The sequence below is a fragment of the Mastomys coucha genome, unplaced genomic scaffold (genome assembly GCF_008632895.1).
Source record: "Mastomys coucha isolate ucsf_1 unplaced genomic scaffold, UCSF_Mcou_1 pScaffold23, whole genome shotgun sequence".
Lineage (NCBI taxonomy): Eukaryota > Metazoa > Chordata > Mammalia > Rodentia > Muridae > Mastomys > Mastomys coucha.
The window spans coordinates 60,617,816-60,633,093 of record NW_022196906.1 but is presented as its reverse complement, the minus strand read 5'-3'; the positions used below and the strand labels follow the sequence as shown (position 1 = coordinate 60,633,093).

General features: G+C 47.3%; 1 protein-coding gene across 2 annotated transcripts in view; it reads left to right on the top strand.

Annotated features, from left to right (window-relative positions):
- Snx1 (sorting nexin 1) overlaps positions 1-10,755 on the top strand; it is a 36,061-nt gene extending 25,306 nt beyond the window's left edge. The window contains exons 6-15 of one of the 2 annotated variants that reach the window (XM_031343261.1): positions 856-997; positions 1,851-1,929; positions 2,512-2,587; positions 4,220-4,333; positions 4,508-4,601; positions 5,598-5,803; positions 8,244-8,387; positions 9,240-9,320; positions 9,667-9,738; positions 10,320-10,755. In XM_031343261.1, the coding sequence (XP_031199121.1) occupies positions 856-997; positions 1,851-1,929; positions 2,512-2,587; positions 4,220-4,333; positions 4,508-4,601; positions 5,598-5,803; positions 8,244-8,387; positions 9,240-9,320; positions 9,667-9,738; positions 10,320-10,370 (1,059 nt within the window). In that variant the 3' untranslated portion in view covers positions 10,371-10,755. The remainder of the gene's footprint in view (positions 1-855; positions 998-1,850; positions 1,930-2,511; positions 2,588-4,219; positions 4,334-4,507; positions 4,602-5,597; positions 5,804-8,243; positions 8,388-9,239; positions 9,321-9,666; positions 9,739-10,319) is intronic. The other variant, XM_031343262.1, reaches the window with a different exon arrangement.
- The last annotated feature ends 4,523 nt before the right edge of the window (positions 10,756-15,278 follow it).

The following is a 15,278-nucleotide window of genomic DNA, read 5'->3' as shown; positions in this document are numbered from 1 at the left end:
CAGAAATCCGCCTGCCTCTGCCTCCCAAGTGCTGGGATTAAAGGTGTGTGCCACCACCACTGCCCAGCCAATCTGGCCCTTTTTTATTAGATACTATATTGTCACTCTAGTAAAAGAGAGAGCCCTGGACCTCTGGGTACTACCGTGAGCAATGGTTGCATCAGCTTGGCCTTCCTGGTTGTCATAGCCACATCTTCATACCTCACAGGCACTTGTTCCCTGTCTTACTGACTTAGACAGGGGCTCTCACTGGACCTAAAGCTTGCCTTTTTGGCAAAACTAGTTGGTTAGAAGGCACTGAGCATCTACCTGTCTGTCTCCATCTCCACCTCCCCAGTCATGCACAGCCTTGTACAGCATTTTTTGTTTGGTTTGGTTTGGTTTGGTTTTTGTTTTGGTTTGTTTTAGTTTTGGTTTTTTCAAGACAGAATCTCTCTGTGTGGCCCTGGCTGTCCTGGAACTTGGCTCTGTAGACCAGGCTGGCCTTAAACTCAGAGATCTGACTGTCTCTTCTTCCTAAGTGCTGGGATTTAAGGTGTACATCACCACCAACCCTACCCTGCTTTTTCTGTGCATCCTGAAGGTTTAAACTGGCCCTGATGCTTACAGGGCAAGTCTTCTTACCCACTGAGCCATCCCTCCAGTCACATAGTCCTATTGTTTTTATACACTGAAAACTATTACTCTAAGTAGGATTTCTTAGATTCCCAGGCTGCCAAAAAGAAAAGCCTCTGTTTTGGACAAAGTTATTTACCAGGTGTCTAAAGGGTGAGGTAATCTGTTTCCTTTGATGTCAGCAGGATAGATACTCATCCTGGATTTGGAATTAAATTGCCTTATGTTTTCCATCCCCAGACGAGCTTACCGATGTTCAGAAGTAGGCAGTTTGCAGTCAAAAGAAGATTCAGTGATTTTCTGGGTCTTTATGAGAAGCTTTCAGAGAAGCACTCCCAGAATGGTTTCATTGTCCCTCCTCCACCTGAGAAGAGCCTAATAGGTAAGCCTGTGGTCTCTAATAACACTCGGGGCACTAGACAAGTAGTGTCTATTTTTACATCTTCTCTTTCTGCCTCAGACTCAAGAGTGCTAGAATTACAGGCATGCAGCACAACCTGGGAAAGATAAAGTACTGTTGGGGAGGGGAGCTGGGGGGAGGGTGTATGTGTGAGTGTGGTTGTGTGTGTGTGTGTGATAATTAAATACAATGCCTCATACATACGAGGTAGACACTACTACTGAGCGATACCCTCAGTCTCAGGACTCTTAATGATTGCTCATCCTTCCAGATTGAAGTCGCGCTGGGAATCGGGAGGAACCTCAGAATCTCAGAGCATTTTTAACTTTGTATGTATGTGTACATGCTTACATGTTTGTGTGCCACATGTGTGCAGGGTGCCTGAGGAGGACAGAAGAGGCTGCCAAATCCCTTAGAACTAGAGTTGTCAATCCCGTGTGGGTGCTAGAAATAGGACCTGTATGCTCTGAAAGAGCAGCTAGTACTCATAACCACTGAGCAAACACTCCATACACCCCTTGTTTTTGAAATAGGATCTCACTGAGTACCTCTAGATGACTGGAACTCACTATGTAGAACAAGCTGACCTTGAATTCACAGAGATCTCCTTGCTTGTGCCACCACACCCAGTGTGGTTTTTTTAAAGACAATATACATTCTAAGTCCCATAGTTTACAGCCCCCAGCATGTCCGCTCATAAGGACTTAGTCCACCCCTGCTCACGACTTTAGATTATGCTGTGTAGAGCTGACCTTATTTCAGATGACTCTCTATAAAACTTAGATGTATCCTTTTTACTATCTCTGTTTATTTTGTTTCTTAAATTCTACTCTAGGAATGACAAAGGTGAAGGTTGGGAAGGAAGATTCTTCTTCTGCAGAATTTCTTGAGAAACGGAGGGCTGCTTTGGAAAGGTAGGCGCCTGGCAGCTGTTCTTGATCACGTTAGTCAGGGAGAAGCTGCCGCTTTGCTTCTCTGCTGGGGATGAGCTGAGGTGAATTACAGCCACACCTGCCTTTATATCTCTTCCCTTCCCACCTCGGTCACAAGCCCTCTTTCTCCTCTCATCGTTACTGAACCGTCATATTTCCTTGCATAATGTAGTGGATGATTCTGGGGTCTCTTTCTGATGAGTCAGTTAGTTGTCTTTTGGAAATGTGAAGAACATGAAATTTTAAATACTTACAGAGATTTGCTTAAGTGCCTTATTGGAGGCCATTTTCCATTATAAAAGACATGAGTCCCTGCTAGCACTGGGCAGAACCCCAAACCTTCATAGTCCTAACCAGAGCTGGGCAGTAATGGTGCACCCCTTTAATCTCAGCACTTGGGAGGCAAACTCTGGCGGATCTCTGGGTTCAAGGCCAGCTTGGTCTACAGAGTGAGTTCCAGGACAGCCAGGGCTACACAGAGAAACCCTTGTCTTGAAATAAAACAAACCAAACCAGGGAAACAGCCTGATGATCTTTAACCAGTTGATGATTTTTACCCTTTAGGTACCTTCAAAGAATTGTGAATCATCCTACCATGTTACAGGACCCAGATGTCAGGGAGTTTTTGGAAAAAGAAGAGGTTAGTATTTCACATGGCTCAACTTCATCATCTCTCACTACCCTGAGTGAAGTGAAACTGGTTCATTTGGCAAATACTCAAATGCTATAGCCAGTGAGTTTGTGTGACCCCCCAAGAAGGACAGTATTTCCACCGCTCCAAGTGAAAGCAGCTCTGTGTGGTCACATAGTGACCTGCTGGTGTCTTGTTGGAGCAGAGTGTCTGTTTGACAGGGTTTTGGCATGCCTTTCATAAGTTACCAGTTGGTTCAGACTGAATGTGTATTTTGTGCTAGGAAGCTGAGGGGCATTAGTTAAAGCCCACAGACCCACCATATAGCAAAAGGGTTGATTGAAGTGGACTTCTTTTTTTTTTATAGACTATGCATAGGCTATTCATGATTGTGAAAAATTGAAGACACCCCAATTGCTAGTAACTGAAGAACTAAATACAATATATCCACACAACAAACACCTTATGTTGGCCATTCACACAAAGTATAAAGAAATACGGGTATAAGAAGCATCAAATAGAAAGTATTCCCTGAAGCAGAGTGGAGAAAACTTGAGTGAAGTCAGTCGTGTGGCGAGACTGTGGTTAACGTTTTTGTTACTATAATGAAAATGGGATTCTTGTAATGAGATTTTTTTTTTTCCTCCAAATTTTTTAACTGAAAATGGTCAAGGCCTTAAGTCCTTTTATTCTACTTCTGGATATTTCTAATCTATCCTTCCTCACTCTGTGACCCTAAAGCGGGGCTTGTTTTTGGAGATACTTTGGGCTGGGTAATCCTTTCTGTGGGGGCTGTGTTGTACTGAAAGATGTTTGGCTCTGCCCACCAGATGCCAGCAGCTCTCCCTCTCTAGACGGGACTACTCATATTATCTCTAGATATTGTCATATTGTCACATGTCCCTTTGGAGGGCATGTGACATTCTGAAAACTTAAGTCCCTTAAGATAGCTCCTATGCTTAAGACATTCAGTCACTGGGGAGACTCTCAAAGCTGTGGGTCCCCTTCTGACTTTTTTTTTCTTTTCTTTTCTTTTTTCTTTTCTTTTTTTTGACATTTGGCCTCTCTACCTAGTGTGTGTGTGGGGGGGGGTGTTAAAAGTGTTTGCTACCACACCCTGCAGGAGCCTTTAATTTTAACAAAGGAATGCAGTCCTCTGTGTGTGTGTTGGGAGGGTGTGTGTGGGGGGCTCCTTGCTCTGAATTCCTGATGACTGAGCTAGATGTAAAACTACCTTGTGAAGGTAGAAGGAGAGAGCTGCCTCCACAGAGTTGACCTCTGACCTGTGTGTGTGTGCTGTGGCACATGCATACACACAAAATAATTTTAATGTCAAAAAAATGTAAAGAAATGCTTGGTACTTAAGTAGGTCACACCTGGGTAGACATATAGTCTTGACATGGGGCCACCTGGCCACATAACACTCTCAGTATCAAAAGCTAAAAGTGTGATTGAGTCTTACTGCCATGGTGCTTCGGTTTGCTTCTCATTTACGAGTCTTAGATTCCTGTAACTGCCTTAGAATGCAGCAGCCTACAGTCAAGTAACTTGTTGACAAGCTTTGGGCATGCATGATGGATACTAATTCTCCTGAACCTAAAGGGGCAGCAGATAACGTGCTTCCCTGCCTTGGTCTTGTAGCTGCCTCGAGCTGTGGGCACGCAGGCTTTGAGTGGTGCTGGTCTCCTTAAGATGTTCAACAAAGCTACAGACGCAGTCAGCAAAATGACCATCAAGATGAATGAATCAGACATTGTGAGTAGCCTGTGTCTCTCAGATGCCCAGAGAAGTCCTGCAATTTCTGAAACTACTTTCTTTTCAACTAAAACAAACCAAAAACCAGCCCTTGGTAATGGCTGCTAAAGAAAGGCAGCTCCCTGCACTTGGTTGAACGTTTTCAAGCCAGCTATGGGCTCTGTGTGTTTCCAGTGGTTCGAGGAGAAGCTCCAGGAGGTAGAGTGTGAGGAGCAGCGCCTACGGAAGCTGCATGCTGTGGTGGAGACCCTAGTCAACCATAGGAAAGGTAACCTAACCACTTGCCTGATCAGACACACACCTGCACTGGGCGAAATGGGTGTCCTCAGTGAGCTGGAGAGGAGAAGCTTGCTGTTCTCAGCCATCCAAGTGGAAATTGTCAGCCCACCTGTTGCATGATGTTCTGATAAGCAAGATATGCCCCACTCTCCTGGCCAGAACCATGGCTTAACTCACTGTGGGCAGTGGGTGGAGGGCCTGCCTGGGCACAGGCTGCTTCTCTTGATGGGAGTCGGAGGCTTACATAACATTGATACTTTTTGTTACATGGTCATACTAGCAAGGTATGGATGGATGCAGGGAAGCCTGTGTCTTCTTTCCTCCCCCTCCTTTATAGCAAGCTTTGCTTAATTGGGAACTTGTGCAATTTTCCAAATGTGAATGCTTTCCTTCTGTGTCTTAAACATACTGCTAGCAAGAAATCTAAAAGGCCATTAGCATGAAGCCAGTGTAAGGGCTGGCAAGCTATGACATGGCTGAAAGGACAGATTTGGCTTTGGACCCTGTTGCTATGAGAAGAGTATGCTGCAGAGACAATGTGTGGCCGGCAGAGCCCAAGGTACTGACTGGCCCTGTTGAGAAAGTTTGCTCTGCTGTAGAAAGTGGGAGCGCCTGTGTGTGGTGTCTGTGTGTCTCTGTGTATGACATATAGGTGACAGTTCATGAGCTCCAGCATAAATAAATACCAGAGCCACTCCTTCACTTGGCCTGGTGACATGAGCAAGCAGCTGACTCTCCAAAATGCTGGGCCTTCTTCCTTCAGGCAGCCAGACTTAGTCATCTGTAGACAGCAAGAGCTCTTCCCTCCCAATCCTGTGACCAGCTGAGGCCATTTCCCTTCATTTTGAGTTTGGAGACTGGGTTGCAGAGCCCTTAGTTATCATATATGTAGGGGCCAGAATCACCAGGCTACGCTATGCATGGACAAGCGCCTTTCCCCTTTCCCAAGAGATCAGAAGCCCCTGCTGTCTTTGCCTCCTTCTAGAGCTAGCGCTGAACACGGCCCTGTTTGCTAAGAGTCTAGCCATGCTTGGGAGCTCCGAGGACAACACAGCACTGTCTAGAGCACTCTCCCAACTGGCTGAGGTGGAAGAAAAGATTGAGCAGCTCCACCAGGAACAGGCCAACAATGACTTCTTCCTCCTTGCGGAGCTCCTGAGTGACTACATTCGCCTCCTGGCCATTGTGCGAGTAAGCCGCCTTCCCTCTCCCCAGCTGTCTTCTGCTCTCCACTCCCTAAGAAACTTCACCTCCTTTTAGCTTAGGAGTGCTTGCACGGGGACCTGTAGGCCCAGCAACCCACTTAAACTAGCCAGTTACTTCTAGTTATTCTGAGGCCCACAGCAGCCCACTCTTGGATGTCCAAGTTGGCTCATTATTGTTGAGGACAGACAGTATTCTCTATGCACCTTTCTCCAAGCAAGGCTTATTACAGACTGCTGCTTGGCCCCTGGAGCAGTGACTCTGCAGTCCTTTGGTCTTTGCCCTGATAAGAGCTCTTGCTGGCTTCCACTTGTCTTTCCAGTGTGAGTAGTCAGGTAATGACACAGAACTGGCTTGGTGTTGCATGGAGGAGTGTGCTGAGAGAGCTTTCACCAGGGCCCTCCCTCCTTGTGCTGTGCTAACCACACTGGTAGCAACACTGCACGCTGCCCCTCAGATCAAATACCTCACATCTCCTGGGGACCAGGGTGGTCTGTTTTCAGAGCTCTCTTACCAGTTAAAGAAGCTTTACTGGGCAGTATTATTAGCTCTTGCATGACCTCCTTGATAAAGGGAGAAACCAAGAGGAACCTGGCACTTGCACTGTAAGGACCTGATTCTGCACGGTATCAGGATGCATGAGCCTCCTCCTACTCCTCATCCTCAGAGAGTCTCCCACTGTGGAGCTTTAGTGCTGGGTCAAGAGCTGAGCTGCCCCCTGGGTTCTCACTTCCATGCAGTTACAGCTCTTAAATGTAGCCTGAGAGCTGTTCCTTGTCCTGCTAATTCCAGAGAGATAAGAAAGTGAGCCTGCTGAGGGGGTTCTTAGAACCAGTTAGACTTCTCAGGCTAGAAAGCCATAGGGAAGGGCTCGGTCTGGGGAAAGCTTTCTGCGAAGAGCATTGTTTTGGGGGACAGGGGTTCCCTAGAGAGCACAGCTTTTGGAAATGATGTAGGCCGGGTGAGCCTTTGTGAATGGGGCTAAGCCTTGTTCTCCACGGGCTGGAGCAGCAACCTGAGAACAGAGCAACCTATGAGCAGGTCTCTTCACAGAAAACCCATGTGGCCGTCCTCAAGTCATGAGCGAGCAGTGGGAATGGAGAAATGAGCAAAGGTTTCTTCTGTGTCCTTCCCTGAAGCCCTGTTAGCCCAGTGGGAGAGGTTTAAGCCTTTTTAGATGTGGAGTCACCCTGTACCTGAACTTTTGACATTAAGGTGCTAAAGAATGGAAACACACGCCTGTAATCCCAGCAGCCGAGAGGCTATGGCAAGAGGATCATGGTCAGCCTATGCTACATAGTGGGTTCATTGGATACATAGTGACACCTGCCTTGAGAAACCAGCAGGGCTAGGGGAAGCAGCTTCAGCGGCCCTGCACTCTCCTCCACTAGAGGCTGTGCTGAGTAAGCCTAGCACACATCCAGGGAACCTTTGCAGGGAATGGGGAGCAAATAAACAGGGCCAGGAGGCTGGCCCTCGGTACTGCTCCTTGCTGGTCTGCCTTTGAAGCTTGTAGAGTGCAGGAGGCATGGCCAGCGACAGTGCTGCTCCTGTTCCAAGACTAGAAACAAGAAGCCAATAATGACCTTTGGAGAACCTAGAGCAGCCTTGGTAGCCTAGAGCAGGTGAGTAAGTGTATGGGTGAGGTGAAGGCAGAAAGTAGGTTGTGGCCATTTTAAGTGTTTATGTAAAGTCTCCTTAAGCTGCCAGCATGGTGACTCGTGCCAGTAATGCCAGCACTTGAGAGACTGGGGCAAGAGGTTCAGGAGTTCAAGGTCATCCTCAGCTATACAGTAAGATCAGGCCTGCCTGGCCTACCTGAGACCTTGTCTCAAAAGGAAAAAAAAATGTGTTACCAAGCCTGTTGTTTGTATCAGTTTGAAAGGCTGCTTCCTTGCTGTAGACTTAGAGCTGCAGAGCTGAGCAAGGTTGGTTAAGTTTTGGCACCTGCTTGTTTTCCCAGTACTCTGCATTATGTGTAAATGTCTACTGTAATTGCTAATACAATGATGGCTTTCCCGGAGATAAGTTCCTTGAGAGTGGGACCATGTGCTCCACTCCCACGGTATTCATAGCTCCTCACATATGGCAGACTCAGGGAAGCATGTACACTCTTGGTCTGATTTGGTTGAGGTAGGCAGTCTGGAAAACTTATTAGTGTCAGGTTTTGGCATCAGGCCACCCTCTGTGCTCCAGTCACCCAGCCCCGGCCTGGAGTAGCATGGCGCTGGCCCACTGGAAGCTTGAAGAGGGCCTGACCCAAGCTTGTGCTTTTAGACATTAAATGCCTCAGCTAACAGTGGCTGCAGAAGCTGCCCTTGCTCGGTGCTTCCCTGCCATAGCTGCTGGGGGACCCTCCTCCTAAGGCAGAGCCAGCCAGGAGTACTGAAGAGCTAGCTGTGCTCCTCCCAACTGCCCTCCCCCATAGGCTGCCTTCGACCAGCGCATGAAGACATGGCAGCGCTGGCAGGATGCTCAAGCCACGCTGCAGAAGAAGCGGGAGTCTGAGGCTCGGCTGCTGTGGGCCAACAAGCCTGACAAACTGCAGCAGGCTAAGGAGGAGATCACAGAGGTGAGGCCCCGCCCAAGCTACCACCCAAGCTAGCCCAGTGCGTATACTGCTGGTTCCTCGGTGAACACTGCTCCCATCTGACCATGACCAGGACCCCAGAATAGGCAAGACAGCTAATTAAAGGGCCAGAGCTCCTGGGCAGGCCTGTGGGAATGACTTCAGGGCAGCCTTGAGGCCTGGCTCTCCACCAGTCTTTTTAAATTATTTTATTTTCATGTTTATGGATGTTTTGGCCTGCATGTCTGTCTGTGCACCGTGTGCGTGTCTGGCACCTGAGAAGACCAGAGAGGGTATTGAATACCTAGAAACTTGTAAGGCACCATGTTGGGGCTGGGATTTGAACCTGGATCCTTAGGAAGAGTAGCTAGTGCTCTTAATCCCTGGGGTGACTAACTCTAGCTCCTTGCATGAAATCTTCGAGAAGCTGCCTAGGTGGTTCAGACACGCCTCTTCAGGAAAGACCTAAAGTAAGTTTTGGTTTGGTTTGGTTTGTCTGTGTGGTTTGTGATGTGTTTCTGAGTTCCTGAATCAGAGGCTGTTCTGGTGCTAGAGTTTTCTCAAAGGCTAGACTTGGCCAGAGAGACATGGCCATCTTTTCCTTTTGCCTGCTGGGCTGTGATATACAATGTGAATCCCTTAGATATCTCATCCTTCCCAAAGGGCCAGAACGATGTAAGGATCCATTGAGGTCTCCTATAGAATTGCACCATGATATTAAATGACACAGCCCACCTCACATGCCTTTTTAATTTATGGTGCTGGAACTCAAAGCCAGTCTCTCACACATACTCAGGCACTGTGCTGCTGAGCTCCATCCCAGACCTTACGCAAAGCCTCTCTTTCCTCTCCTAGTGGGAATCTCGGGTGACTCAGTATGAAAGAGACTTTGAAAGGATTTCAACAGTTGTCCGAAAGGAAGTGACCCGATTTGAGGTGAGCTAGAACCCATGCGTTCTGTGTGTACCTGAGTGTCTGCACTCTGAGGCATGGTGGCTATCTTACAGTTACTGCTAGACCGATGCAATTAGACACAAAGCAAAGCCAGGAGCTGCCATGTGTCCTTTTTCTCCACCACCCTCTCCTTGCCTGCTAAGAGAGCTTGTAGAGCTTTGGCAGAGGCTGTTTGGCTGGAAGCTGTAGCTGTAAAAACTACTGGCTCTACTTTCCAAGGCTCTGTTTGACCTTGGTCAGCAGTAAACACCACCATCCCAAAATGGGAAGGAACACCTGACTGGTCAAGTAGAATCTACTCGTCAGTGTAGAATCCTGTCTCCTATAGAAAGAGAAATCCAAGGATTTCAAAAACCACGTGATCAAGTACCTGGAGACACTCCTACATTCCCAGCAACAGGTATGTAATTATGCATAGCTCTAGCCCCTCATTTCCTGCCCCAAATGACAGCTGTCTATTTGGGACTTGGGTGACTAGATTTGGGGGTCCTGGTTCTGAGGGAGGAGGCTCTGCTGCAGTTGATAATTGAAAACAGGCCTTTTGTGCTCTGTCTCAGTCAGGGGAACTCTGCGGCCCTCTTTACCCACTGAGCCATCTCTCCTCCCACTGCTGCCCTCAGTCTACAGTTTATTTTCAGGGACCTTCATCTTCTTTCACTGCTAATGGAATGCCTTATCCACCCTATGTTACTGTCTGCCCCTCTGGTTTCTGAGGTTCTAACCAATCTATGGAACAATGGTACCATTGTGAGGTGCAAACAGAGACTGCCTTTGAACTTGGGACAGAAACTGATGCCTCCTTAAGTCTAGAGGGAGGAGGAAGAGTGTGGCTTCTGCATCTGCCCCACACGCCTTCCTCTCTGGTGGCTGTGGTGCATGGGGTATGCTGTGACACTGCACTTGCCTCCCTCCTAGGCTAGCTCGGGCTCTGCTCTGCCACTAGGTGGGGCACTTGCTTACTGTCTCCCCATTTGTTTGCAGCTGGCCAAATACTGGGAAGCCTTCCTTCCTGAGGCAAAGGCCATCTCCTGAGGGACCAAGGATACCAGAGCCTATCTTCGTGACGCTGCCTTTTTATACACTGTCCCTCTCCCTTGATGGACCCCAACTGATGCCCCTGCCTTGGCTGGACTTAGCCCTTCCACTCTGCCCCACAGACAAACTGTTCCCAGTTACTCTAACCAACATTTCATTTAGCTTCCACGTATATTTTCTTACCTAAGAGAATAGTTTCCTGCTTTAAGCAAAAGACCTACAATAGGTGGTGGAATTAGAGGTTAGGGGTGGAGTGTTGATATAAATATATAAATACAAATGTATATTTTTCAGGATGTGGTTTAGGAACTGGGAATAACGTTTTCTGTTACTCCTGATGGTGCCATGAGAGATTATGTAATAAAATATTTGAAAATCAGGTCACAAGACTCAGCATGGTAGCACTTTTTGGTCTCTGCTGGAAAGTAGTTGGGAAGGTCTAGAGTACCCTAACCAAGAGGTTGCTGGCTCTAGTAGGTTTGCCTCCATAGGCACTGAAGGCCTGAGGCTGCCTTCCTGTGCAACTGGAGTTCCTTCTCTACCTGCCTCAGCTCTCTGCTCAGAGCGTCTCTTAGTCTGTTTGAGTCTTGTTCCTACTTCTATAGGAAGGAGCTTCAGGACAGACTTAGGACTCTGCAGCCTGTTCTATAAAGGAGGCTGGCTTGGCCTTCTGCCCCTGCTTCCCTAGGCCTGAAGAGCTCTCTGGCTTATTCTGTGTTCCAGTTCTCCTTTTCTTCCTATCAAAACAGGTACTCAGGCTGGAAGGAGAGGGTATTCATTAGCATCTGGGCATGTGCTTGCTTAGCATGTGAGGGATGTGGGTCCAGTCCTCAAGACCACACAAAGGGAAGGCACCTCATCTGAAGAGCTGTTCCTGTTGCTGTGGAAGGCCAGGCTGCTTTATCCCTCCAGATGGTAATCACAGAGCACCTAAGCCTTTCAAAGTTCAGAAAGAGAGTGTGTCCCCTAGTGCCCCAAGCACATGCGCACAAGCCAGCAGTGTTTAGACCAGCCAGAGTCTAGCCAGGGAAGGTTGGAGTCTCAAACCAGCCATTGCTGGGCTTGCCCTCAGCAACACCTACAGCCCCAGTGGCACAAGCTAGAGAGTAGGGGGCTCCTCAGAGAGAGAAAAAAACAGAATGCTACTGTGGGGATCCTGCTCTCCAGCCCCCAATCTCCAGAGATGCCCCACATAGAAGCTCCTGGGCTTCCTACTTCCTGGTGGGTGCTGCTTGGGAACAGCACTGACTCCTCGGACTCACACTGGCACGGGAGCAGGTGCTAATGCTGAGCTGCAGCTGCAGCTACCGTGTCAACAGGTTAATGACAGTTAATGTCAGCCCTCAGCTGCCTCCCTAGACCGTTAGACCTGTGATTTCATCTCTCAGTCCTTTCTACATGCTAACTTTTACATAGTTAAAATTACACAACAGGTCTGACTCTGTTTTGATCGTTCAACATTATGTACGTCAAAAGCATTTTTCCCTCCACGTCTTTTGTAACCGTGTCATTTTTTTAAAAAAGATTTATTTATTATTTTATGTATATGAGCACACTGTAGCTGTACAGATGGTTGTGAACCTTCATGTGGTTGTTGGGAATTGAATTTAGGACCTCTGCTTGCTCTGGTCAATCCCGCTCGCTCCAGCCCAAAGATTTATTTATTATAAATAAGTACACTGTAGCTGTTTTCAGAAGCACCAGAAGAGGGCATCAGGTCTCATTACAGGTGGTTGTGAGCCACCATGTGGTTACTGAGGACCTTCAGAAGAGCAGTCAGTGATCTCAACTGCTGAGCCATCTCACCAGCCCCCAACCATGTCAATTTTAAGGCTTCTGTGACTGGGCATAGAAAAGAACACATTTAACCCTAGTACTCTCTGAGTTCAAAACCAGCCTACTCTACATAGTAAGGCTCTGTCTCAAACAAAAGCCAACAGGCAGGCTTCCGTGGAGTACCATAGTGAGCTTCCTCACTTGCTGCTGGATCCTTGGCTGAGGGTCAGACAACTGTCGCTATAGTTTCACAAACAACTTGTATTTTTTATGAAAATCTCCGGTGTTGAGATTTTACCCCACTTGCTGGTTTGTTTGTTTGCTTGCTTTTGAGTCAGAATCTCGGGTAGCCCACACTGGTTTTGAATTTGCTATGTGGTCAAGCCTGGCCTTGAACTCTTCATCCTCCTGCCTAAGTGTCCCAAGTGCTGGGATACATGTGTGCACCAACATTACCTAACACACTTTATCTGTAGTATTTTCATGTATTTTCTGAATTATTTGAGAGTAAGTTGCAGACATTACCAATTACCCCAAATTTCAGTATGCAGTTCCATAAGGACAAGAATATGCTGTCATAATTTAAATAAAGTTGTTAAAACCAAGAAGTTGAGAGCTAGGGAAATGACTCAGTGGTTAAGAACACTGCTCCAGCAGAAGACCCAAGTTCAGTTCCAAGCACCCATGTTGGACAGCCCACAATTGCCAGTGATTCCAGCTCCAGGGATCCAACTCTTCTCTGACCCCCAGGTACCTGCTCACACGTGCACACACACCTACCTACACACACACACTTTTTTAAAAGGTTTAACAATATAATAGTTATTTAACATATAGCTCATACTTAAATTTGTCCATTGCCTAAAGAATGTCCTTGTAGCCATTCTTTTCCTTTGTACAGATCATTAGTTATACAAAGACTGCCATATGATTGCATGCGGGGTGGAGTACATGAGTCTGTTAATAGGGGAGACTTGCTCTACCTGCCTTTGTCTTTCATTACCATGGCATTTCTGATGAAGGCCCTCTTCTGGCCTCTGTGGACATATATACACATAAAAATAAACTTAAGTGAAGCAGCCAGGCATGGTAACACAAGCCTCTGAACCCAGCACTCAGGTAAGAGAAGCCAGAGGATCTCGTTGGCTCCAGACTACCCTGGTCATTGCATGGAATTTTAGGCCAGCCAGGGCTGCATAGTGAGACCCAGTCTCAAACAAAAGATAGTGGTGGGGCCATCACTTGTTCACTGTGGAAACGCTGAGAAAGCAAGCTTTGAGGAGAGAGGCTACTTCATGCTGCTCTCATGGAGGGCCATCCTTTTAAGAGTCTCATACTTTACCAAATGAGCTAGCTGGGCACATTTGAGACTTTTAGATAAAAGATATGGAGAGAAATCTGCATTTACTCTGGCATGGCATCTCCGCCTGCCCACGCTCCCATCCCCATACGCACACTAAATCTCTTGATGTCATCTGGAGATTAGAGCCTGGTTTTTAATATAAGTATTTAGTGACAGAGTAACTCAGGAGCTAAGGTAGATGCCACATGTCAAAGTTGTTTTTCTTTTCTTTTGTTTTTGGGGGTTGGTTTGGTTTTTGGTTTTTCAAGACAGTTTCTCTTTGTAGCCCTAATGTCTTGGAACTCACTCTGTAGACCAGGCCAACCTCAAACTCACAGATCCACCTGCCTGTCCCTCCCAATTGGTGAGATTAAAGGTGTACACCACCATGCCCGGCAACTTTGGGCTCTTCATAGAATTTCAGACTGTAGCTGGGAAGCCTAAATGAATGAACAATGCCTTCTAGAAAGGATGTGCTGCTGGAGATGTACTTGGGATGGAGTCGAGACCTGGCAGAGCAGAGAAAGGTCCCTGCCGAGCAAGCTCTGAATACACAGGAGCTTTCACACAAGATGCTGAGATTTTCTCCACCAGCATTTGGAAGGGAAGGAGAGGGAAGACAATGGGTCTCCTGGAGCAGAGAAGGACTTATCCTTGCTGCAGTTGGCTTTCATGTGAACCTCAGCCTCGGTCTCTGGAGACAATGGCGAAGCCTCACCATGTTTGGGCAGGTCAGGCCAGGGCTGAGTGTTGGATGTGGATGAGGACAAGCTGGCCCATCCTCTGAACCTGGGGACATGTCGCCTGCCAGTGCCCTGCCCTGACAGTTGTGTGGCTATATGTTGGCACTGTCTACAAAACCATAAACTCCAAGGTCCCTGGAAATAGCTTAGGCTAAAAACAGGTGCCAAATGTGCAGGCTATGTCACAGTTACTGTGACATAGGGTGCTGCGAAGACCCTAGCTCATCCTGCCCTGTTTATCGCCCAGTCCTTCACAATGGTGGTAATACCTCTTGGAAAGTAATTCCAAATCTGCCCTTCCCATCCTCGTTTCTGTTCGCTCTGGGCTTTGTGCCTGTAACATCCCCTATTTCTCAGCTACCATTCCTTTTTTTTTTTTAGTGCATGTATATGTGTTCCTAAATGTACACACACACACACACACACACACACACACACACATATATATATATATATATATATATGTACACCATGACCCATGGAGGTCAGAAGGCAGAGTTGGGTCCCCTGGAAATGGAATTATAGGTGGTTGTAAGCTGCCAGTGGGCACTAGGAATTGAACCCAGGTCCTCTCCAAGAGGACTCTGCAGCCCCTCCATGTCCATCTTTGTCTTTGGTCTGTATCACACTTTCCTGAAACAGTCATTTCCAACACTCTGGATGGGTATGGACAGGTGTGGATAGGTGTGTGAGAGTCGTCCACTGAAGATCCTCATGAAAACTTCTAGAAAGTAGGTACTAAAGACAAGTACTCAAATATGTCCTTCATAGCATTGTGGACAGCTGGAAACACTGGAAACAACCTGCATGTTTATTGGGAAGGGATTAGATGACGTATGGTACTATAACCCAATTAGATATCACAGAGACATTAACAGTGGCAGCAAGCAGTATTCATCCACAAGGAAAATATTTTCTGAGTGAAAAAAGCAGGCCATAAAACAGGGCAGTGGTGGCGCACGCCTTTAATCCTAGCACTTGGGAGGCAGAGGAAGGAGGATTTCTGAGTTCAGTCGGGACTACAGAGAAACTCTGTCTTGAAAA